Source organism: Mus musculus, chromosome 9, assembly GCF_000001635.26.
Source record: "Mus musculus strain C57BL/6J chromosome 9, GRCm38.p6 C57BL/6J".
In the NCBI taxonomy this organism is placed as follows: Eukaryota; Metazoa; Chordata; class Mammalia; order Rodentia; family Muridae; genus Mus; species Mus musculus.
In genome coordinates, this window is record NC_000075.6 from 73,073,052 (window position 1) to 73,098,737 (window position 25,686).

The 25,686-nt window shown below is 46.8% G+C and overlaps 1 protein-coding gene across 4 annotated transcripts in view; it reads left to right on the top strand.

Moving 5' to 3' along the window:
* Positions 1-24,572, top strand: part of Rab27a (RAB27A, member RAS oncogene family) — a 52,814-nt gene extending 28,242 nt beyond the window's left edge. For 3 of the 4 annotated variants that reach the window (NM_001301230.1, NM_023635.6, NM_001301232.1), the window contains 5 exons: positions 2,342-2,516; positions 9,351-9,436; positions 11,880-11,983; positions 14,026-14,149; positions 22,207-24,563. In NM_001301230.1, the coding sequence (NP_001288159.1) occupies positions 2,364-2,516; positions 9,351-9,436; positions 11,880-11,983; positions 14,026-14,149; positions 22,207-22,405 (666 nt within the window). In that variant the 5' untranslated portion in view covers positions 2,342-2,363 and the 3' untranslated portion in view covers positions 22,406-24,563. Of the gene's footprint in view, positions 1-2,341; positions 2,517-9,350; positions 9,437-11,879; positions 11,984-14,025; positions 14,150-22,206 lie in introns of all 4 variants that reach the window. The other variant, XM_006510780.4, reaches the window with a different exon arrangement.
* The last annotated feature ends 1,114 nt before the right edge of the window (positions 24,573-25,686 follow it).

Here is a 25,686-nt window from a genome sequence, read left to right on the forward strand (position 1 = left end):
GTGTGTGTGTGTGTGAATATGTAGCCCTGACTGGCCTGGAATGCCACATAGACCGCTACATTGGCTGACTTAAACTCACAGAAATCTGCTGGGCTCTGCCTCCCTGGCACTGGTATCAGAAGTGTGTCCCCCCTGCCCCTACAGCTCCCCCCATACCTGGTGAGAGACTTGTTTCTCTTTGGATTGGAATTGTGTGCTGCATCTGTTGAGAAGGTAAAGGCAGATGGCGAGAGCCTCACGGAGGAGAAAAGCAACCGCGGATGGGTACTGCTGGGGACGATGACATTTTTCTCCTTTGTGGTGGAGTTTGTTTCAGTTGATCTTGAAGAATTTTGAGCAACTTCCTGTTAGAAAACCCAGGTGGAGGTGGATTTAGCTGTGGGTTATGGTTTCTACTCCACTATGGAACCCACTTCCTGAAAGAGCATGACAGCTAGGCAGTCTGACCAATAAGTAGGAAATAATAATAGTGTATACAGAAGCCATCAGAACAATTTGACCTGTGAATTAAAAGTGACTTATTTCCTCCTCCTCCTCCTCTTCTTCTTCTCCCTCTTCTTCCTCTTCTTCCTCTCCCTCCTCCTCCTCCTCCTCTTTCTTTTCTGTTTTTTCAAGACAGGGTTTCTCTGTGTAGCCCTGGCTCCTTGAACTAACTCTGAAGACCAGACTGGCTTTGAACCCAGAGATCTGGCTGTCTCTGCCTTCCAAGTGCTGAGTTTATAAGTGTGTGTGTGTGTGTGTGTGTGTGTGTGTGTGTGTGTGTGTGTGTGTGCATGTGCATACGGAGGTCAGAGGTTGGCGTCCGATGTCTTTCTCCAGCCCTCTCTCTGTACCTTACCTTTTGAGACACGGTATCTCACTGAATCTGGAGCTCACCAGTGGACTAGACCGGCTGGCCACAGCTGCCTATCCCCACACTGTGATTGGGGTAGGGATGGACCTGCCTTTGCGTGTGCGTGCTAGGGAATCAGAACTCAGGCCCTCACACTTGCACAGTAAGTGCTTTATGGACCGAGCCACTTCCCATGAGCATAAAAACGAATAAGACAAACAAAATTATTTAAAGTCCAAGTGGAAAGAGAGAGAGACCGGGATCTAGTGCTGAAAAGATGACCAGCAGCCACTGAGTACTGGGAGTCACCACTCATGCCCTGTCCCACCTACCTGCCCCACTTGTCCCACCCATCCCATACGTCTCTTTCTGTACATTTTCTCATTGAGGCAACATCTCAACTCAGGTTGGCCTTGAACTCAGGCTCCTGCATCCCTTCCAGGTACTGGGGTCGGGGACATGTACCACTGTGTGGTATTCTCGCCCCGTCTTATGCTTCTCTTTTCTCACTTACTTTTCCCTTTTCTTATTGGAGACAGTCTCACTATGCAGCCTTGGTTGGATGAGAACTCACTGTATTGACCAGGTTAGCCCCCAAAGTCATGGGCAATTCTCCTGCCTCTATTTCTGGATTGCTCAGATTGCAGGTGTGTACCACCACACCCACCTGCCCCTTCTTTGGTTCACCAGCTTTTGTTTTATGTGGTCTGCCATGACTGTGGTTAACTGTCCTACAGACATTCCCACTTGGAGTCTCCTTCTTTATATAAATTCTACGGTTGAGTTCAGGAAAGCCAGAGCTACACAGAGAAACCCCATCTCAAAAAACCACTCCCACCAAAACAAAACAAAACAAAAACCCTAACCCCCAAAACTTAAAAAACCAAACCCCAAGCCCTAAACTGTTATTTATGTTTCTATGAGCATCTCAGTCACCAGTTATTAGGTTCTTGGGGACAGTGAACATCTCATTACCTCCCCTCATGGACCCCTAGATCAGGCTGTTACACAGAAGCACCTGTGGAAAGCCAGGCACGGTGGTGCATCCTGTCTGTAACCCAAGCACTTGGGAGCTGGAGGCAGGAAGATCAGGAGTTCTAGACCAACCTGAAGTACCTGAGACCTTCCTCAAAAATAAACAGAATCACCAACAGACAGACAGACAGATGGACAAAACCCCCAACAAAGTATGCAAACAAATACTTATTGAACAGAATATTGTTACTTTAATATAGAAAATTTTAATATTTTTTTGATTAAAAATGTATGTGTGTGTGTCAGAGAGAGAGAGAGAGAGAGAGAGAGAGCGCACAGACATGCATGTATGCTCACATGCTATGGCATGCATGTGTCAGCAGACCACCTTGTGGATTTGCTTACGTGGGCTCCAGGGATAACCCAGGTCGTCAGCGTTGCATGGCGAGTGCTTTGACCAGTGAGGCATCTCACCAGCTCTAATTCTCGTATTCCTGGTGGACTTTCCTAACTCCGTTTCTTCGTGTCTTACAGGTGAGGCACAGAGTTCTCCATCATGTCGGATGGAGATTACGATTACCTCATCAAGTTCTTGGCCTTGGGAGACTCTGGGGTAGGGAAGACCAGTGTACTCTACCAGTACACTGATGGCAAGTTCAACTCCAAATTCATCACCACAGTGGGCATTGATTTCAGGGAAAAGAGAGTGGTAAGTTCTGCACCCTTCATAAGAATCTAATCTGAGTCAACAAATTAACGGGACTTGAGAAGCCAAAGGTTGGGACCTAAAGTTACAGTACACAAGAAAGTGGCTAGGTACAACATCCATGCCTTTAATCCCAGCATGGAGGCAGTGGTAGGGATATTGAGTTTGAGAGCAGCCAGGTCTGTATAGCAAGCAAGCAAGCAAGCAAGCAAACAAACAAGGGTTCTGTGCTCGGGACACTTGATATAAAACCCTTTGGACACAGTTAAAGTCCATATTACTTTTTTTTCTAAAACAACAACAGCCGGGCGTGGTGACGCACGCCTTTAATCCCAGCACTTGGGAGGCAGAGGCAGGCGGATTTCTGAGTTCAAGGCCAGCCCGGTCTACAGAGTGAGTTCCAGGGTTATACAGAGAAACCCTGTCTCGAAAAACTAAAAATAAAAAAAATAAAAAAAAAAAAGAAAAGAAAAGAAAAGAAAAAGAAAAAAAAACAACAACAATAACAATTACTTATTTTGGGGGCTGGAGAGTGACTCAGAGGTTAAGAGCACTGACTGCTCTTCAAGAGGTCCTGAGTTCAATTCCCAGCAACCATATAGTAGCACACAACCATCTGTAATGGGATCTGATTGATGCCCTCTTCTGGTGTGTCTGAAGAGAGCTACAGTGTATGCATATACATAAAATAAATAAATCGTTTAAAAAAAGAAAGAAAGAAAAAAACAATTAAAAAAAACCCTTATTTTTAATCAGGTATATGTGTGTGTCCCTGTGAGTGTATGGTTACACTCTCCCTGCCCCCGCTCTCCGTGTGTGTGTGTGTGTGTGTGTGTGTGTGTGTGTGTGTGTGTACCCATGGAGGCTAGAGGTGTTGGATCCTCTAGAGCTGGAGTTATAGGTGTTTGTGAGCCACTTAATGTAGGTGCTGGGAATCAAACCTGGGTCCCCTGCAAGAGCAGCACGTGCTCTTAACCACTGAACCATGTCTCAGCCCCTGCAGAGAACATTTCTACTAGCATTTCCCCTTGCTCCCCTTCTGGCTTATATCTTTCTTCCTGAATACCATTGTCTACCTGTCTACCGGTGTCATGAAGTCTGTCAGCCATCTTGCCTCTTCTGGTCTGGTTGGCTGGGCTGGGCCTTACAATGTCTCTTACACCGGCATCGTCTCCTCTTTAACCGCAGCTCCCTTACCTGGAGCCTAGAGCTCCACAGGAAACACCATGTGCCAGGAGGGCCAGGGTGGGATGGCAGTGTGGGATGTTACCAGTGATGCAGTGTGCTGCAGAATGGTGGTGAGGAAGTATGTGTGTACAGGCGTTGTGTATAATAGGAGTGCAGGGTCTTCTTATAGGGGAAGGGGAAAGTAGGAGGTCATAATGCAAGGAGCGACTATGACCTTCCATGAATGGTGTTGTTTGAAAAACCCAGTTATGGTGCTACTGGTAAGTCCCCTAAGGCTGAAGCCAAAGAGTCTTCAGCATGTGTATTCTGTCAGGGAAGCTGCACGGTCCCCAGCTTCTCAGACAGAACAAGTCAGTCCCTTTAACCCAGGATAGGCCCTTTCTACTACCAGCCGTATTTTATCACTTTAGGGTCTTTCTATGTGGCCCAGGCTAACCTTGAACTCTTGAACACCTCAGACTCAGAGTTACAAGCATGTGCCATCACACCCAGCAACCAGAGTATCTGACAGACATTCAGACTCACTGCAAGAGATGCGTGCCCTAAGAGATGCTCATGGTCACATAGCCGATGGAGATGTCACGTCGTCAGTTTTCTGTCTCAGGGCTCAACCACATGGAGTCTCCCAGTGTTCTACTGTGTGCTGTGTAGTTAAGTCTAGGATGATAGATGTGAGTCACTGAACCCGTGTAGACTTTCAAGTTTCTCTCTGTCTGTCTGACAGAGTCTTTGTCTTTCCATCCTTCCCTCTCTCTTTCCTGCTCCCCTGGCCAATGTGCAGACTTTCCTCTTGGCATTATTCTGACCAACACAGTTGCAATAACTTCAACCCACAGAGATTTTGGAAGCGTTTGTAGCAATAACCTCAACCTGCAGTGATCTTTGGAAGTGTTTAGAGGCTTTGGTATCACATGCTAGGGCTGATGGTGTGCACACGATTGTTTTTGCTAGTTACCTCTCGCCTTGTGACCCAGCTTGTTTCATGCATGGAGTTCTGAGGGTTGAAGTCAGGGCCTTGTGCATGCTGGGTGTTCTGCCACGGAGAGGCAACTCCAGCTCTTCCTTTTGGTCTAAAGCAGATTTGTTGATGTATAATTCTCAACAAGTAAAATCAGGGGCTGGTGAGATGGCTCAGCAGGTAAGAGCACTGACTGCTCTTCTGAAGGTCCTGAGTTCAAATCCCAGCAACCACATGGTGGCTCACAACCACCTATAGTGAGATCTGACTCCCTCTTCTGGTGCATCTGAAGTCAGCTACAGTGTACTTATGTATAATAATAAATAAATCTTTGGGCCAGAGCAAGCAGAGACGACCAGGGTGAGTGGGGTTGACTGGAGCGAGCAGAGGTCCTAAATACAATTCCCAACAACCACATGAAGGCTCACAACCATTTGTACAGCTACAGTGTACTCATATACATTAAATAAAGTCTTAAAAAATAACAAGTAAAATTAGTCCATTTAAAGTGTAGAATTCAGCAGATTTTTTTCTAGCATATCCATGGCAGCAGATTCACACGATGTCTCCATCACAATTAATTGCTTGCATATTTCTTTGTTGATTTACTTAGGTTTTCGGATTGATTTATTCTTGTTTTATGTGAATGATTGTCTGTGTGCATGTATGATATATATGTGTACCACCTATGTGCCTGGGACCCACAAAGGCCAGAAGAAGGTATCACATTCCCCGGACCTGGAGTTATAAATGGTCGTGAGCCAACACATGGGTATTGGGAACCGAACTTAGGTCCTCTACAGGAGCAGCCAGTGCTCTCCAGCTCAACTCGTTTAGTTTTTGAAGACAGGGTCTCACGCAGCCTAGGCTACTTTGAATTAATCCCCTGCCTCACCTTTGGGGTTATAAGTATGTGCCACCAGCAACTGTTTTTTCTTTTGAGACAAGGTCTTACCATGTAGTTCTGGCTGGCCTGGAACTTGCTGTATAGGATGGTCTTGAACTCACAGAGATCCAGGTATTGGAACTAAAAGTCTTCACCACCATGCCCAGCATGAACATTTTTATCATCACAGAAATAAACCCCGATAATGCCATTGCCTATCGCTCTTCCTTCCAGAGTTGCCTAATTCTGGATGTGCTGTATACAAGGCCTTTGTGTCTGTCTTCTTAGACGTAGCATGTCTCGAGGTTCATCCGTATTGTAGCAAGCATCAGACAGAATCAATTTTAAAATGTTTATTTTTATTATGTTTATGAGAGAGTGGGGTGGGTTGGGGTACCTGCAGAGGCCAGAAGAAGACATTGGATCCGCTGGAGCTGGAGCTACGGTTACATTATGAACTGCCTGTTGTGGGCATCGGGAACTGAATTCAGGTCCTTTCCAAAAAGCGCCCGAGTGCTCTCAAGCACCGAGCCGTCTCCCTCACCCTTGTATGCATCGATTACGGCGGCAGAGTAAGATTCCACTGTGCTAACATGCCAGATGCATCTGCCCAGTGCTGATGAGGATTTTCACTGTTTTCTGTTCTAGCTATGAAAATGATCCTTCTGTAAATATTCTGTTTTCCTGTGGCATAGATTCCACTCTCATTGTTTTATTTTTACGAAATGAAGCCGGAGTTTATTAGGAAAAGGTTTGGACATAGATTTAAGCACAGGCATGGGGAGGGAGAAAAGATTAGTGCTGAGGAAAAGGACAGGACGGAGACACGGGTAGAGGGAGCCACTCTTTAGACTCTTTAGGGTCTTAACAATAAGTGGCCATGCCTCACTGGTAGCTTCTGAAGTCATACTTGTTGTAAGCTGGCCCGCAGCCTACATGAGCCGGGTGTTTCTGGAAGGCAGGCTGGTGCTGAAAGAGACTTAGACTTCGAGAAAAGATAATGAGCCGGGCGTGGTGGCGCACGCCTTTAATCCCAGCACTTGGGAGGCAGAGGCAGGCGGATTTCTGAGTTCGAGGCCAGCCTGGTCTACAAAGTGAGTTCCAGGACAGCCAGAGCTATACAGAGAAACCCTGTCTCGAAAAACCAAAAAAAAAAAAAAACAAAAAAGAAAAAAAAAAAAAAAGAAAAGAAAAGATAATGAAGCCAAGACAGATGTTCTGATCAAGGCCCGAGATTTTACTCAGAGACTGTGCTTAAAAAGGGGAAAGCCCATCCCCCGCCAATCCATTCTTGGTGCCTGGAGCCAGCCTGCAGGCGAGGATGTGCAGGATAGGATGTGCCTCTGGAATATCTCAGGGGCCTCTCAGCAGGTAGCAGTGTCTTGGAGGAGAGCAGCGGCAAGTGACAGAACAATGGAGCCATCTAGGTCGGAAGGCTCCACCCCAGGTGGTCTCATTCTCAGTAGCAGCAAGGTTTGCAACAGCCAGCTTCAGGCTGGGGGAGGCTACACGTACTGTTTCAAGGGCTTCTGAAAAACAAAACAACCCAAAATCCCCTATTTTTCTTCTTAGTAAGAAACCACTGGGTAGTTCCCAAGGTATACTGGTCAGGATTACAGGCTGATAGACAAAACCACAGGCCACAAGGGTTGAAGGAATCTTTACTCCATGAGGTCACAAGGAACTTAAGACCTAAGTTTTTTTTTAAGATTTATTTATTTATTATACGTAAGTGTAGCTGTCTTCAGACACTCCAGAAGATGGAGTCAGATCTCATTACAGATGGTTGTGAGCCACCATGTGGTTGCTGGAATTTGAACTCTGGACCTTCAGAAGAGCAGTCGGGTGCTCTTACCTACTGAGCCATCTCACCAGCCCAAGACCTAAGTTTTGATCATTAGAAAAGTTCATAATCTTGTTTGTGAAGCTCTCTGGAAGCTACGGGTTTATAGTAGGAAGGAGTGATACTAACTGTAGGGGTTATAGATGCTGAAGTCTTAAGCCTGGTTCCTTGCTCTTTTAATTTTATTATTAGGAATGTTTGCATATGAAAGAAAAAGTTTCTCTATACAACAAATCTTATTAACAACTGGATTTTTTTTTTCCGTTTGTTTTTCAAGACAGGGTTTCTCTGTATAGCCCTAGTTGTCCTGGAGCTCACTCTGTAGACCAGGCTGGCCCCAAACTCATAGGAATCTGCCTGCCTCTGCCGCCCAAGTGCTGGAATTAAAGGCATGAGCCACTATTGCCCACCTGTTTTTGTTTTGTTTTTGAGACAAGGCCTCTATAGTCACGGCTGTCCTGGAACTCTGTCTGTAGACCAGGCTGGCCTGCAACTCACAAATTCACCTGCCTCTGCCTCCAAGTGCTGGGGTTAAAAGAGGACACCACCTTTGCCAGGCTTTTTTTTTTTTTTTTTTTTTTTTTTTAAGTTTATTCTGAGGGGACAATGCTAGAGATTAGACATTTATTAGCCAAAATTGGTGTCGCTGTCCCTGGAAGCCAGCGGTGTCTGTTAAATAACTATAGGGACGGTTGTTGATGAATTCGCCAAGTCTGGGACTTTTCTCATGAACAAGCTCTGGGTGAGGACAAGCCTGGGAATGGAGCTGCTCTTTAGGGAAGCTTTCTGACAAGTCTCCAAACCTGCTCTGCAGTGGCTGCCTGGCCAGCTGAGGTTCTCTAGGCTGTCATGCTGGTCCATTTGCTGTTGTTTGTTTTGTCCTGTGGTATGTGGTACCTGGGATCAGACCTGGAGTCTCATGTATAGTAAGGCGGTGGGTGCTACCCCACTGAACTACTGAGCCATACCTCCAGCTTCAATCTCTCTCTCTCTCTCTCTCTCTCTCTCTCTCTCTCTCTCTCTCTCTCTCAGAGCTTTCTTTTCTTTTCTTTTTTAAAGATTTATTTATTTATTTATTATATGTAAGTACACTATAGCCGTCTTCAGCCACACCAGAAGAGGGCATCAGATCTCATTATGGATGGCCATCTCTCCAGCCCTCCCCCCTCTCAAATGGGGTCTCACTGTGTAGCCCTAGCTGGCCTGGAGCCTGCGTTTTTAGCCCTGGCTTGTCCCGCCCCCTGAGAGCTGGGACAGGAGTGCCCATGTATAAAGCCATTAGGTTTTGTATTTATTTAATTATTTGTTGTGTATGTGTGTGCACCTGTGCTGTGGTTCATGTATAGAAGTCAGAAGACAATCTGTGGGAGTTGGCTCTCTTTACCATGTAGGTCCTAGGGATTGAACTCAGCCTGCCCTTGAACTCAAGGCAAGCACGGTTACCTACTGAATCATCTCCCTGGTCTCTATAAAATCATTTCCAGGGCACTTCCTAAAGATAAGATAAGGAAAAGCCACAGAAAGTCAGTGTTTTTTGGAATAAAATAAATTATTTTTATTAAGTTTGGTGTTTTAGAGACAGGGACTTATACATTCTTGGCTGGCCTCAAATTCAATTTGATATATAGCTGCGAGTGACCTTTCTATCTTCTGTCTCACCTCCCAAGTGCTGGGATTGCAGGCATGCACCACCATGCCTGCTTTTACGGTACAGGGGGTGGAATCTGGAGCTTTGTGGATGCTAAGCAAGACTATCAACTGAACTACACCCCCAGCTAGGTCTTAGTAGGAGGTGCCATTGCTCAAGTGTGGTTATTGCACCAAAGTCTAAACCTGGCTCTGTTCGGGACTCAATTCTCTTGAGAAGTCTAAATGCTTTGAGATTTTGTGCTGAATCGAAAGTCAAGAAGAGCCCGCTGGTCTCAGAATTTCCCTTGGCTTATCTTTGCTTTGCTGTTTTAGGTGTACAGAGCCAATGGGCCAGATGGAGCTGTGGGCCGAGGCCAGAGAATCCACCTGCAGTTATGGGACACGGCGGGGCAGGAGAGGTATGTCTCCCCAGTCTGTCCACACTGACCTGGGCAGGAGAGGTGTGTCTCCCCCAGTCTATTCACACTGACCTGGCCAGGCAAAGGCAGCCAACTGGCTCATCTGCACCTGGTAAGATGAGCTGCCAGATCTGTGTTGGCAGCCTGAGTTGATGGTAACAGGCACATTTTCTCCAAGGTCAAAGGAGATGTAAATCTCAAAATTAACCCTTCATACTTGGGACTCATTCTTTCTCCCGTTTCAGGCTCTAGGCTTCTCCCCACTGCCTTCTGCGCTCTGCTCACCAGTAAGGGAGTCCCAAGGGTGCTTGCTTTGTTCTTCTCTGTTGCTGAGGCCTGGTGGAACATCTGGTCGGGATGAATTAATCTGATTATAGGTTACTTGACTGAAAAAAAAACACATGACACTTTGGTGCAAGGCTGCTTTCAGTTAGCTACAGCCTCTGATTTATCTCAGTCTTCTGGAAGGGTGTGTGTGTGTGTGTGTGTGTGTGTGTGTGTGTTGTGTGTGTGTGTGTGTTTTGTGTGCTCCTGTGGTTATGCATGCACACGTGTGATGTGGGGGCCCAAGGTTGACATTAGGTCTCTTCTGTAGTTGCTCTCCACCTTATTCATTGAAGCAGCGTGTCTCACCCCAGCTCAGTGCTCACACACACAGCTGGTCCAGCTATGTAGCTTATTCTGAGAATCCCCCATCTCAGGCGCCTCTGTGCTGAATTTATAGGTGGTCTGCTGTGCCTACCTAATAGTTGTGTGGGTTCCGGGGATCCACTCTGGCTCTCAAGCTTGTATGGGAAACACTTTAACCACTGAGCGATCTCCCACTTTTCTTTCTCTCTTTCTCTCTTTCCTTCCTTCCTTCCTTCCTTCCTTCCTTCCTTCCTTCCTTCCTTCCTTCCTTCCTTCCTTCCTTCTCTCTCTCTCTCTCTCTCTCTCTCTCTCTCTCTCTCTCTTTCTTTCTTTCTTTCTTTCTTTCTTGTTTTTTGAGACAGGATTTCTCTGTGTAGCCCTGGCTGTCCTGGAACTTGCTTTGTAGACCAAGCTGGTCTCAAACTCAGAAATCTGCCTGCCTCTGCCTCCCGAGTGCTAGGACTAAAGGCGTGCGCCACCACGCCCGGCTCCCATTCTTCTTTTAATGATAAAAGAACCAAACCAAAGCAAACCACCCATAGAAATCTCCAAGTGTATGTATAATGGTGAAGAGATGTAACTGAACCTGTGTCCCTTACTCAGATCTGATCATTTCCATGTTGTGGCCATTCTCATTTCATCTCTCCCCTTAAAACTCCTCCTCCCTCCCTCCCATATTACCTGGAGGGAAAAAATTTAAATACCACATCCTGCCATCCACAGCTATTTTGGTATGTATCTATAAACAGTAAAGACGTTTTATGAGACCATTGAATACAGTAATTGAAGAAAACCTACTATTTCTGACTAGCTGGTTACTATTTGGCATTTCCTTCTGTGGAGCCTGCCTGTCAGTTACAGACTAGACATTTAGGCAAAGCGAGAAGGAACTGAGAGAGGAGAGGGACAGCAGGCAAAGCCTGCGGGAGGAAGCATACCATGACAGGTCCACCCAGCACCATTCCCACCTCAGAGGTAGGGAAATGGTTGCCAGAGAGACGTCTACAGAGCTGGAAGTGAGTTCTATTGACTTGTAGTGACCTGAAACCTCCCCAGAAGGAGGAGACACATGGCTGACACTGTTGGTTTTGGCTTGGTGAACTCGAGTTGTCCAATGATTTCCTGGCTGGGATCTCTCGTGCAGCCGGTTCAGTCTTCCATAACACATTCTGTTCACATGTGAACTTGGGGGAGTGGTAAGCCCCTGCTTGAGAGAACTTTGTTGGAATAGCTGATGTCGCTTTGTAGAATGCTGAGGGTGTCAGTGACAGCTTTACAGTTCAGGAGTGGGACCATGCATGGCTTGGTTGTTAAGTTTCAGGACCCGGGACAAGCAGCAGAGGTGCCTATTTAACATATCAGAGCAGACCGGGCCTCCAGGTTCTCCCAGGGTCCCTTAGTCCCTGCCTGTTACAGGATCTGGCTGGTATACTCCACCCTCTACCCTGAACTCTCCTGCCCCAGAGCTGGGCCACCCTTCTTCCAGAAGTTCTTCCCTGTATAATCCAGACCTGGGTCAGCCACTCCTCCTTAGCTCCTCCTTTTGTGCCTTTGGCTACCTGGCTGCTGTTTCTTGCTCGCTCTCTCTCTCTCTCCCCTCCCCTCTCCCCACAACATTCAAGGTCCTGCTCACTCTAGCCCCCCCAGATGTGTCTGCTGCTGGCTATGCTCTCCCACAAATCCATAACAAACTTTCTCTTCCACCATACTTGGAGCCATCATGTCCTGTCCTTTTCTTTTTATTGACTTATGTTTCATTCGTTAGTGACCAACTGTTTAACTGCTTTTTTTTTTTTTTTTTTTTGTGCCCTAGGTTTCGTAGCTTAACCACTGCATTCTTCAGGGACGCTATGGGTTTCCTGCTTCTGTTCGACCTGACAAATGAGCAAAGTTTCCTCAATGTCCGAAACTGGATAAGTACGTGTGGTTTCCCCAGCCCTGCCCTGCTCCTGGACCTGCTCTGCACTGCCATGTTACGACATGTCCACTCTATGGCTGCCATGTTATATATTCTGCTGGAAACAGCTCAGTGTCGAGGCTACTAAGAATAAGCCCTTCAGCTTAGGGCCTCAGATGGCAGACATCCTTTGTTCCCTGGAGCTGCCTTCCCCAGGGAGCTGCTGGGGACCCTTCCTCATCCTCTCAGGAAGGGGTGAGAAGAGCCTAAGGGTGAGCCAGCCCACTGAAGGAGCCTGATCAGAGAGCTGCTGCCCTGGAACTCGCTTTGTAGACCAAGCTGGCCTCGAACTCAGAAATCCGCCTGCCTCTGCCTCCCCAGTGCTGGGATTAAAGGCGTGCGCCACCACGCCCGGCTCAGAATTTGCATTTTCAATAAGTTCTCAGGGGTTGCTGAGGCTGCTAGCCCATACCACTTACACAGAGAGCCAATAAATCAGTTAATCTTGGTTCTGGAAAGTAAGTACTGTCATGTTCATTTGTAGATCAGGATGCTAAGGTAGTCACATAACTTCCCCCTCAAGATGAGGGCGTGCAGGGGGTTGGGTAGTGGATGAGGAGAACAGCCAGCCAGCAACAGAGCCAAGCTTCCAACAGTAGGAGATGTTCGTAACCATGGTAGTAGACGTTGGAGGTTCTGGGAGAGCGCAGAAGGGACCAGTAGAGAAGAGGATGGAACAGATCTTGAAGGAAGTTGTGTCTGGGCATTAAAGAGTGTGGGAACTGCACATTAACAACCTAGGGTAGAAGAGGCCTGCCTTGTACAGGAAACAGGGCACAGTTAGTTAGATCTTGCCTGGGCAGGTCTTGTGACCCAAGTTGTCTCTTGAAAGCGAAGAACAATGTCCTGAAATTCAGGCTTGTGTTATTTAAGGCTTGGGGAGACTTCCTCCTTCTTCACCTTCCCCTGATAAGATATGTTTGACCTGCGTTTGTGAGGAGGAACTGAAGTGGCAACGCTCCTGGCTGATAGGGACAAAGCACACATGATGTCACGTGCTCTGAGACCACTGGTTGCAAAATTTCAGATGCTTCCATTTCTGGCGTGTTGAGGAGAAAGAAGTTGGGTTTTATGTTCCTCCTTCGGAAGATGGAACTATTTAGCACCATGGAGCTCCTTTCTTTCCTTTTAAAAGAGAATTCATTTTTATGATATTTTAATAAAAATCTTGTGTCTGTGTGGGTATGCACATGTGAGTACAGGGGTCTGGGAGGCCAGCGCAGCTGGTGGTGATGAGCCACTTAGTTGAATGGTGGGAACAGAATCCGGCTCCTCTGGAAGCGCAGTACCTGCTCTTGACCACCGAGCCATCTCTCCAGCCCCTTTTTTGCTTTTCATAGTTAAGACTTTGGGTTCTTTCCAAAAGTTACAGAATCTGAATTGTGGTGTCCTGTGTCCCCTGGTCTTGGTGACACTCATTTACTATTTATTCTCTCTGTCTTCTTTCATCATCAAACCGCAGTTTTTCTTTGCTTGTATAAGACAAGATCTCACTGGGTAGTCCAGGCTAGCTCTGAACTCAGAGTTTCTTGCCTCAGCTTCTGGGATTACAGGCATGCACCATCACACCTGGTGGTGACGGCAGTGGCTGCGGCTGCTGCTTCTCCTCCTCCTCCTCCTCCTCCTCCTTCTTCAAATGGCAGTTTATAAAGGGAAAGGGGGAACCCCAGTTAGGATGAGTTGGTTCCTTTTGATTGTACATGTTAACTAGGTGAGCCAAAAGGGGCCTTTTGAATCCTGGACTTCAATACTTTGATAGCTGGACCTCAGTGGGGAGGAGGAAGTAGCCCAATAAGGGACTAGACCTTGGTGGCCAGTTTTAGGAATGTAATCTGTGGTTCACCAAGGCAGAGGGAAAGTATTCTACCAGCTCTTTACTTCTGTATACTCATTTGAGGTTTGTATACTCATTTGAGGTTTTCAGAAGCACCTTTGCACGGATTTTCTGTTGATCGCCTGTTTACATTATGACTTACGTATAACCAACTTTCCCGTGCCTTAGGCCAGCTACAGATGCACGCGTACTGTGAAAACCCAGATATAGTGCTGTGTGGAAATAAGAGTGACCTGGAAGACCAGAGGGCAGTGAAAGAGGAGGAGGCCCGGGAACTTGCCGAGAAGTACGGGTGAGTATTCCTGTGGTGGGGTCCAGAGGGAACAGAAACATTAGCCAGCGAGTGACTGAAAAGAGAAAAGAGCCAACTCAGTGTCAAACCCTCAGATTTCACGTCACAGTGGGGAGTTTGAGAGCACACACGGGGTGGGGGTGGCCTCTGCTGTCTCCGCCCCTCTTGGCAAGTTCTTAGATTTTGCAGGAGGAGAGTTTTGAATGCAGCCATACTGACTTTAGTGCCTTCTGTCCAACACGAAAAGAGAAGATTTTTTTTTTTTTTTTTTGAGACAGGGTTTCACTGTGTAGCCCTGGCTGTCCTGGGACTTGTTCCTTAGACCAGGCTGGCCTGGAACTCACAGATCTGCCTGCCTCTGCCTCCCAAGTGCTGGGATTAAAAGGTGTGCTCGGCCATCACCTGGCTAACAAAAGACTCTTGGAGTAAGGAAATCCTCTGTGTTTGGCAAGGAAATTTCAAAACCACTTTGCATACCGTTGCAGAGTTCTGGCAGTAGAGGTGGCCTTTGGGGTATCTATCACAGAGCAGGTGATGACTTTGATGGGAGGAAGTATAGCCGCCCTTGGCTTTAAACTGGTTTTGAGTGAAGGGCCAGGAAATGCTGACTCTCTCCTCAAGCTCTTGGAGCGGGTTCATGGAGGCACCACAGGGCTTGCACATGAAAGGAGAAGGTGACAGTTGCTTCACTTGACTCCTGTCCCTCCAGGTGGGCAGGTGCGGGATTTCTGGGAAAGGAAAAGAGAAATACAAGAGAGAAAGCATTACAGAGTGGGCAGGGCACGACTTTGTGCCTCTAGCAGCTCCTGCTTCACCTGAGATGTTGTGTTTATAAAAAGATAAATGGAGAGGGGAATATGTTTTATGGATGTGTGGTGAGGTATGAGGGAAAGGGGCATCTCAGCAGGCCCATGCTGAGGCAACCCTTCCCCCTGAGGGACTAGCCACACAATGGTATAGTATAGAATAAAGTTTATTCAGGGCATGTGGAGGGGAGTTAAGAGGGTAGGAGAGACAGAGAGAGGCAGAGAAGAGTAGAGAAATAGAGGCTGGCCATGAGCACGTGGATAGAGAAGGGGGAGGGGAATGGGGAGAGAGGGGGAATGGGGTGAGGGGACAGAGGAGAGCAAGAAAGCAAGAGCAAGAGAGAGCAGAGGGGGCAAGCAGCCCCTTTTATAGTCAGGCATACCTGGCTGTTGCCAGGTAACTGTGGGGCAGAGCTTAGACAAAATGCTAATATGGGGGGCTCCTACCCATCCTGCTGGCTTACTCTTATGAGGAGATGCAGTTTCATGCCAGGATAGACGGTGTCAAGCCCTTAGAAACACCTGGGAGCTTTGTACAGTTTGGTCTCACCTCTGTCACTCAGTCATGTGGAGTGTTAGCAGTTAAGTTTCTGTTGATGCTTGTATATGAAGAGATCCTGGCCTGGGGGATGTGATGACACGGTTGGCAGAGTGCTTACCACACAAGCTTGAAGACCTGAGTTCAATGGCCCCCACTCCAGAGCCCCCGTTTAAAGCCTGGTGTGGTGGTACATGCCTTTAATCCTAGTACTCAAGAGACCAAGGCAGGCAGATCTCTTTGAGTTTGAGCCCAGCCTGGTCTATATAAGTGACACCCTATCTTACAAAACAAAACAAAACAACAAAAATAAAACAAGTTGGGTGTGTTAGCTCTCATTTAATCTCAGAGCTAGACAGCAGAAACAGGTGCATCCCTGGGGCTTGCCTGCCAGCCAAGCTAGCATAGTTGGTAAATTCCAGGCCAGTGAGAAATCTATCAAAATAAAAACAAGGTGGATGTTGCCACTCAGGGTTAATCTCTGCCTTCACCTACACCTACATAAGTGCACATGTGCGCATAGGAACATGCAAGCCTGTGTGAGTGCATGTATCTGTTGCCGAGATCTGCCTTTATGTCATTGTAGTTACAGAGTCGCTGGAACTCTCTCTTTGTGTCTGATGCTGATTCTTGGGCTTCACAGGATGGGCTGTCAGGAAAAGAAGCTGATTGCAAACTGTGGATTGGGTATAGGAAATGAAGAGCGACTAGAATTTATATGTGTCCCAAAAACTGCCGGCAGCTGTCGCCTCTGACCTCGGTGGCGTGGGCATCCTGCACAAGCCAGTCGCTTTATCTTAGCTAATCACACACCTGGTTTAGCAGTCTCAGTGCTATGGAGAGGTGAGGCGAGGGGGTGGGACAGGTGCAAGTCTGGTTGCTAGGCTGCACCAAGATGAGTCAGCAGGTAAGTGCCTACGTGTGCGAAATCTTTAAAGGGTAATGCTTCACTTCCCCCATGCCTCTCCTGTGGCCCACCCGAGACCACAGAGCAATTTCTGGGAAATGCTCAGCCAGGCTACAGTGGTGTACTATGTGGGGACCTGGGCACTGGTGCCTTTAACGGCTTGAGGCTGGCAGAGCCAGGTGCCAGGCAGTTCTGGTACGGCTCCTCCCTCTTGAGAGGCTCTCAAAAGTGTGGAAAGGAAACTGAGGGGCCAAACACCACAAGTCTGACTGAAGTGCTGAAAGGGATGCTGTTTTGCAAGGGCATAGGAGGAAGTCGGCCATGAGGCAATAGAGGCCACAGTTCTTGCCCGTGCTTTTGAGAAGTGAATGTAAAAGTAGGGCAGGGCGGTCAGAAGAGTCTTTCAACAGGATGTCTCAAGCACCCGGAGAGTGGAAGGGCCAACCTGGCCCACTCTAGGCCTTCATCAGATCTTTCCTTGTTACAGCATGCTGGGTCTCGGGATCCTGTAGTCTGCCCAGCATCAGAGAGCCTGGTGTTGCTTTCTGTTGTACGAGGATCTGAGCCATGCAGGGACTGTCTTTCCCTGTGTCCAGCACACACGTGCCACGGAAGAGGTCACAAAGATGGGCTCTAATGAGAAACGGTTTTAACTGATGAGGATAAAGGAAATGCCAGGAAGAGAGAGGGGAGAGATAGAGGCTGTCCATGCTCCTTTAGTCACGGAAGATAACTGGCGCTGGGAATAAACCCCTTTGCCATTTTTATTCCGAATGGAGAGAGCCATGGAAACTGTGAAAGGGGTTAAAGGACAACTGAATGGATATACTTGTGTGCTGTGCACATAATTGGCCACAGATTTGAGAACTCTGTCCCCCCTGCTGGTCGCTGATGAGGGAAGGCACTCCAAGTTTCTGCAACAGAAGCTCAGTTGAAAACCTTTATTCAGTGTCAGTGATAGATGCATCGCCACAGACCAGGCTATGGATTTCCGGGGTCTGAACTCGGCGGTGCTCCGTGATAACTCAGAACTAGGGAATGTGGTCTGAATTTGGTCTCTGATCGTTTGATCCCTTGTAAAGAAATTAATGGGGGCCGGAGCGATGGCTCCATGATGAAGAGCGCTTGTCAACTCTTGTAGAGAGCCAGGGTTCGATTCTCAGCACCTATTCAGTAGCTTACAACTCCATAACTCCAGATCCAGGGGACCCAATGCTCTTTTGACTTCCTCAGACACAAGGCACGCACACGGTGCACACATAGACACACACGCAGGCAAAACACTCATACACATAAAAATAATACAATTTTAAAAGAAATAAATTAATGTATTATTGTGCATACATTGAAACAACATAAGTAAGCTACAACCAAACACACAAGACTGACTCCTGGAAGCCACTTCAAGGACGCAGCGTCCAGCAAGACTCGCCATCAATTCTGGATCCACATGTAAGCCAAATGCCTAGACACATTTGACAAAACTCTCTAGAGATCATCATTGTCATTCTGACGACTTCTACAGTGCTGGGGGCTGAACTCTAGGCCTTGCACATGCCAGACAAGTGCTTTCTTAGTGAATATATGAATATATGTATATATGTGTGTGTGTATGTATATATATATATACACACACACACAGTTGGGAGGCAGAGGCAGGTGGATTTCTGAGTACGAGGCCAGCCTGGTCTACAGAATGAGTTCCAGGACAGCCAGGGCTATACAGAGAAACCCTGTCTCAAAAAACCAAAAAAAAAAAAAAAAAAATTTTGTTTAAACTATGTTTGTATAGATGCAACTACCCAGAAGGTCCACCATAGATATCAGAGGCATTATGTCTCTCTGGAGCTGGAGTTACAGTTGTGAGTGCCCGATACCGGTGCTGAGAACTGAACATGGATCCTCTGCAAGGACAGTAAGGCACACTCAACCTCTGAGCCATCGCTTAATCCCTGGCAACTTGGTGTTAAGGTTCCAGTTTTGTCAATAAGTAAATAATAGAAGTAATTTTTAAAATTAATTTATTTTTTATTTATATGAGTACACTGCAGCTATCTTCAGACACACCAGAAAAGTGCATTGGATCCCATTACAGATGGTTGTAAGCTACCATGTGGTTGCTGGGAATTAAATTCAGGATGTCTGGAAGAGCAGTCAGTGCTCTTAACTGCTGAGCCATCTCACCAGCCCGTGATGAATTTGTTGTTGTTGTTGTTGTTGTTTTTCGAGACAGGTTTTCTCTTTTTAGCCCTTGACTATTTGGAACTCACTCTGTTGACCAGCCTGATACAAACTCAGAGATCTGCCTGCCCCTGCCTCCTGAATGATGAGATTAAAGGCATGTGCCATCACCACCCACCCTTTTAAAAACACATCAAAATATTTGTTGTCTCCAGGAACTCCCAAGTAACTATTAAGTGGCCATTTGTTAGGTGGCTATATCAACCAACCATTTTTCATACCTCTAGCAAGAGCTCTCCCTGGCAATGCTGCTTTAGCGCCATCTTGTGTACATAAGGGATAGTACCAGCTTTCTATGGTGAAAGTAATGGTCCTTTTGAATTTATGTTCAGGTACCTGGACTTGTTCTCAGATAAGAATTTGGAAAAGAAAACATAAGCATCAGACACACCTTTAATCCCAGCACTCCTGAGGCAGAAGCAGGAGGGTCTCTGAGTTCAAGGCCAGCCTGGTCTACAGAATGAGTTCAGGACAGTCAGGAGGGCTACACAGAGAAGTTCTGTCTTGAAAACCAAGCCAAACCAAAAGACCAAGCTGCTCTGGAATGTGCAGAACTGGTGCCTCTGGCATGCTGGGACTGCAGGCATGCACCACCACATCCAGAAAGAATGCTGTTACTAAGAAAAGCCTCTCCATGTCTGACTGTGCCTATTTTGTTTGTTTGTTTGTTTGTTTGTTTTGTTTTGTTTTTTAAAGATGTATGAGCTGGGCGTGGTGGCACACACCTTTAATCCCAGCACTAGGGAGACAGAGGCAGGCAGATTTCTGAGTTTGAGGCCAGCCTGGTCTACAAAGTGAGTTCCAGGACAGCCAGGGCTATACAGAGAAACCCTGTCTCCAAAAAACCAACCAACCAACCAAACAAAAAAAGATGTATGTATTTATTTTATTTATGAGTACACTGTAGCTGTCTTCAGACATACCAGAAGAGAGGGCATTGGATCCCATTACAGATGGTTGTGAACCACTATGTGGTTGCTGGGAATTGAACTCAGAACCTCTGGAAGAGCAGTCAGTGTTCTTAACCACTGAGCCATCTCTCCAGCCCTGACTGTCTGTGTTAAGTGTTGTACCTGTGTCTGTCTCAGGCCCTTAGCACCATGACCTCCAGTTACTGCTCCTTTTCACGGATAAGAAGGCTCCAGAGCTATGTGGGGAGCACAGTGCTTGCTCTACAGCTTAGAATACTTGCTGTTTCCTGACTGTTCAGTACTGACTCTCCTAGAATTCACGAACATAGACCAGGCTGGCCTGGAATTCACAGAGATCGGCCTGCGGCTGATATCGTGTGGGGCTCTGTGACCAATCCAGAGTCTGTTGTTGCTTTTGGTTTTGAAGCAGGCTCCTGTCAGATGGTTCTGCGGTCCAGGCCAGCCTGGCACTTTGCATACGCAAGTCTCGGCTTCCCAAGTGCGTTTAACACAAACTAACAAGCAAACAAACAAAAGCATAACACGGTAAGCTGAGAGGGGTGGTGCACATCTGCAGTCGGAATACTGGACAGGCTGAAGCAGGAGGACTGTGAATTTGAGGCTACCTTGACTACATAGAAAATCCCAAACCCATTTGAGTTACCTAGTTAAATCCTGTCTCAAAAACCAAAAGGTTGTGGGTGTTGCTCACTCATGGATCCAAGAGGGTGTTTCGGTTGAACAGGGGCTATAGGGTGTGTGAGAACCTATGTAGGAATGCAGGGCCAGGCATAGTGATGTACACCCGAAAGCCTAGCTTGGGAGGTAGAGGCAGGAGGATCCTAAGTTTAAGGACAGCCTCACAACACAACAAATTTGAGGAAAGCCTGGGCTACATTAGACCCTGTCTCCAAAAAAAAAAAAAAAAAAAAAGGAGAGGAAGGGAGAATGGGAGGGGGCTTTAATTTCTCTGGTGTTGGGAGTGTTAAGTTTCAACACTGCCCCCTCCCCACCCCACCCCTACACAAAAGCAGACCTGGCTTCCAGATTCTTCCAGAATCTCTCAGTCCCTTCCTGTGTGGTGGCATACACCACCCTCTACCCTGAACTCTCCAGCCCAGGGACTCTTCCCTACATAATCCAGACATTTTGGATACCTGCTCCACTTTTGTACCTTTGTCCTCCTCTCTCCCTCCCCCCCCACCACACACAGCTCAGGGTCATGACCACTCTGGACTCTCCCAGATGCCCCAACCTTTGGCTATACTCTCTCCTGAGTGTATAATAAACTTTCTCCTCCACCACACCCATGAGCAGTCTTGTCCTTTCCTTCCTTTTTTTTTTTTTTTTAATTTTTTTTTATTCAGGGAGCACAGAGGTTCTTGCATCAACAGATCATTAGGGAAACCAGGGATGTTAAGCATACAAAAGATTTCTTTTCAAAGAAAAAGATGTACCACCAGTTTTTCACCCAGATAGCTAGCTGTGGATGTTGCTAACGTCCTGATGGCCTTAGCTACCTGTAGAGCCAGAACACACCCAAATACCACAGAATGTTTATCCCAGACACTCCCTCCAAAGACCTTTTATTTTTCGGTTTCTCAATCAACGGGATACATATACTTTATAGACCCAAGGACGTCTACAGTTTGATGGAGACATATCAGATCCTCCCCTAGGCACCTAAGCTACTACATGGAGCCTATCTCTGGAGCCCGTCTTCTTGGAAGAAGTAACATATACTTTGAGTTTGAGGTTTTTTTTTTGTTGTTGTTGTTTTGTTTTTTCTGAGACAGGGTTTCTCTGTGTAGCCCTAGCTGTCCTGGAACTCACTCTGTAGACCAGGCTGGCCTTGAACTCAGAAATCCACCTGCCTCTGCCTCCCAAGTGCTGGGATTAAAGGCGGGTGCCTCCCCGCCCGGCACTTTGAGTTTTGATATAATTATGCTTCCCTGTGCACTGGCTATTGTATTACACCAAGAACCCCCCCCCCCCCCCCCATTGTACTGCACTTAAATAAACCTCCTGGCGTCAGACTGCAGAAGGAAACATTTCCTTTCCGGCTGTGATGCTTGCGCACACGCCCCTCCACACACACACCTGAAGGTCATTCTGCTATTACTTGGCGCTCCTGTAATCGGTCTCCAGGAAACGCCCCGCTCAATTCTCTGTGGCAGCTACTGGTGGTTGCCTAGACGACACTCCTAGCCCACCCCTCCCCTCCTCGTAGAAGTCCAGTTTTCTTTACACATACAGTCTGCCTCAGGATGAGGCTGTTTGAGAGAGTCGGGTACAAACGCCAGCCCACGCAGACCGATTGCCTTCTGGCAATTGCGATGACGCCATTCCTTTAAGCCTAAACGGGCATTTGTTTTAGGTGCTGGCAAAAGATATCCTTTTGAAAAATGAAATATGAGGGTACGGTTTTGAGAGGTACACACAGTGGAATAGAATTCATTTTTTTTCATGTAATTTGGCACACTGAATTAAACTGAAACACTGTCGCCTCCTCTCTGGGCACTACTGAAGTCACACTGTTGTCATGTATATTTATCCTCAATTTCTCCAAATCCTGAATGGCCAAAAAAATTACGAAGGGCAAAAGTCACTGTCTTTCTTCCCACATTGTTACCCCAGTGATTTCTGTCTTCCAGAATCCCCTATTTTGAAACCAGTGCTGCCAACGGGACAAACATAAGCCACGCGATTGAGATGCTCCTGGACCTGATCATGAAGCGGATGGAGCGGTGTGTGGACAAGTCCTGGATTCCGGAGGGAGTGGTACGGTCCAACGGCCATACCTCTGCGGATCAGCTAAGTGAGGAGAAGGAGAAGGGGTTGTGTGGCTGTTGAGACGCCAAGCGAGCCCCGTGGCAGCAGCGCATGACCCCTGGTTGCCGCCAGCTCCGCTGTAGAGACCAAGCCGGCAGCTCGATGAGATGAGCAAACAGCCCCTCCTATGCCAGGTGCCTCTCCTCGCCTCCAGGAGGGTCACCTCGGGCATCCATCTGTAACGCGCTGCAGCTTTGTATGATTTAGTCCATGAATCGGAAGAAATACTTCACAGAGCCAAAAGTGTCTTATAAAAGCCCACGGTGGCGGGTCATTTAGGGATCCAAGATTTCAGCCATGAAAGATTTCATCTGTTATGTAGAACGCTGATGGTCCTGTCGCCTGCCTTAACACAGTCGCCTGCCTCAACACAGGACAGCCCTAGAGTCTCATTGAAGACATTAAGATCTTTGAGCAAGGAAAAGCTAGCACGGTCTTGAGAATCCAGATTTCAAAATCCATACTGTAGACTATCACTCTCAAACACGTGAATGTCAATAAGTGTGTACACACAGATCAATGTCTTTCAGCATTGCTTTTTAACATAGCCTTTCCTTTGACATGAGCATAAACAGATGGCGGCCATACCTATAGACTCTGAATAGATCGGATTGACTCACTGTGAGTTTGGGGGTGGGGGGAAGGGTTTATGGAGCAGGGGTGGGTGAAGTAGGGATCAGTCAGATTGTCTGCTGTTAGCCGAGGGGTCATGAAGACTCTTGTGTCTATCCATGGTCTGTTGGGTTCAGTGCACCTCTGAACATCGCTCATGCTTCTACAGTATGTATGTTTGCATGTATGTATGTATGGTCTCTTCATATGTACGTATGTTTGGTCTGGCACCTCAGGATCTGCTTTCACTTGTCTGGAGACTGCCAATCTGACTTTTCCCATCAAGTTTTGGTGGTGGTGGTGTTTCCCAGTTTGTTTTCTCCCCCCCCCCCTTCCCCCATTAATGTAACTGAAGGAATCTCTTTTTAATTAAACGGCGTGTTTATTTGCTATCTGGAGGGAGGGAGTTCACTGTCTGTATTTAAGCAGTCACATTTGTGGGCCAGTTTAAGAGAAGTGTTTTGTAGCCTGTAGCTTTCACTGGGAATGTGGGGCACTGATGTTTTTTGATAGTGGAAAACATACTTTGCATGGTAGTTTCAAGTGGCTTTTTTTTTTTTTTTTTGAGACAGGGTCTTTTCATATAGTTTCTAGCTGGCCCAAAACTCCCTTTGTAGACTAGGCTGGCCTCAAACTCACAGAGATCCACCTGTCTCAGCACCCTAAGCACTGGGGATTAAAGGTGTAGTTGTCACACCTGGCTCTCAGAAGACTTTTAAAAAATTGCACATCTATCATTTATTGCCATTGTCCTTTGACCCCTCCTCAGAAAAAAATAGCCATGGCCACTAAGCTTTTACTGTTTTTGAAATAAGGGACTCTTTGAAACACCAAACTCATCATTGAGGCCTATACATCTGAATCCTATATACCCAGGACATGAGGCCCATCATAGCCGTGCCTTCCAGCGTTGTTCTAAGACTTCAGTGGAGCATACTGCTTGTTTGGCACATTTCTTAATGTCTCTCTTGTAAATACATCAAGTCAATATGCCAGACAGGTATTGGTGGTTCGTTCTTTTCATCTCCCATACTTGAGAAGCAGAGGCAGGCGATGAGTTTGAAGCTAGGCTTCACTATAGAGTGAGTTTCAGGACAGCCAAAGATACATAGTGAAGTCCTGTTTCAAAAAACAAACACACACTAGGCAGTGGAGGCCCATGCCTTTCATCCCAGCACTCAGGAGGCAGAGGCAGGTGGATTTCTGAGTTCGAGGCCAGCCTGGTCTACAGAGTGAGTTCCAGGACAGCCAAGACTACACATAAAAAAGTGAATGTTTGCACAGTGGCATAGTGCGGGTTTTGAGAAGTGAGATGCCGCTCCTGTTGGCTCCACACCAGGCACGGGGCTTAATGTGTGTGATAGTTGCCCAACACAAGAGCTGCCTTGAATTGTTGAAACAAAACAAAACTGAGTTCTCTGAAAATGGTTTAAATTTGATAAAAAAAAAAAAATAACCGTACTTTTTGTCACTGTATTTTTCTATTTACAAATCTGTATAAAAAATGCTCTTTAGTGAACTTTGTGCCAATTAAACCATAATAATAATAAAAAAAAATAATAAAAGAGGTCCAGTATATCAAGTTCTGGTGAATATTTCAAACTAGGAATTGTGATGCCAAAGGAACCCGAATTCAGGAATGCAGAGTCCACGAGATGCTTGCTGAGGACCCTGGCCAAAACAGCATCCAGGGAAGATAGCTCGAGATAGATTTTTTTTTTTTGGTCAATTTTATTTCATGTATATGAATGTTTGCCTGTGTGTCTGTGTCCTTTGTGTGCATGTCCTTGGAGACCAGAAAAGGCCATTGGATTTTTTGGGACTAGAATCACAGACAGTTGTCAGCTGCCATGTAGTTGCTGGGAATTGGACATAGGTCCTCTAGAAGAGCAGCCAGTGCTTTTAACATCTCTTCACCCCCAATTCAAAATGTTTTATCCAATATTTATTGAGTACCTTTGAGAGTTGGTGAACTAGGTAGTCTGATGGAGCAAAACAAAAATGGTTAGGTCCTGCACTCAAAGCAGAGCTGGGAGTGGTGCCAGGGCACTGGAGAAGGCTTGGCTACTGACGGAAAGAGACTCAGCCTCCTCTCAGATGCACATCCCTGAGTTGGCTCTGATCTAGCACTCATGGGTCTGTCTGTGATGCTAGCTTTCCAGAGGTCTACTTGGTGCTCTCGCCAAGACTGTTCAAATACCACCTTGTCCAATCATGTCCTATAAAAGAGCAGCCACTTTCATGGTCCACTAGGATGCCCCATGCTGAAAACCTGGTGCCTGGTTTGCTAACCCTATTGAAGAGGATTTGTCAAAGTCTGCAAGCCATAGCTAAAAAGTGGAGGTTCCAACAGGGGAGGGGTCTTTAAGTGTTCATGCTCACCACCCATCTGTCGGTGCTTAATCTGCAACAGCCCTGGTGCTCTGCACATCTGCAGATGGGAACTCATCAAAGACAAAGAAAAAAAAAAAAAAACAACCAAAGAAAGAAAGGACTTGACTGCTCCTCCGTAAGGTGGAGGAGGAAGTTCATTATAGATATGTGCGTAAGCATAGCCAGAGGCAGACACATCTGGGAGAGTCCATAAAGAGCTTGACCCTGAACCATGGGAGAGGGGAAGGAAGAGAGGGGAGCCATCGTCCAGGAGGCCCTTGGTACAAAACGGTGTGCAGATATCCAAATTGTTTGGA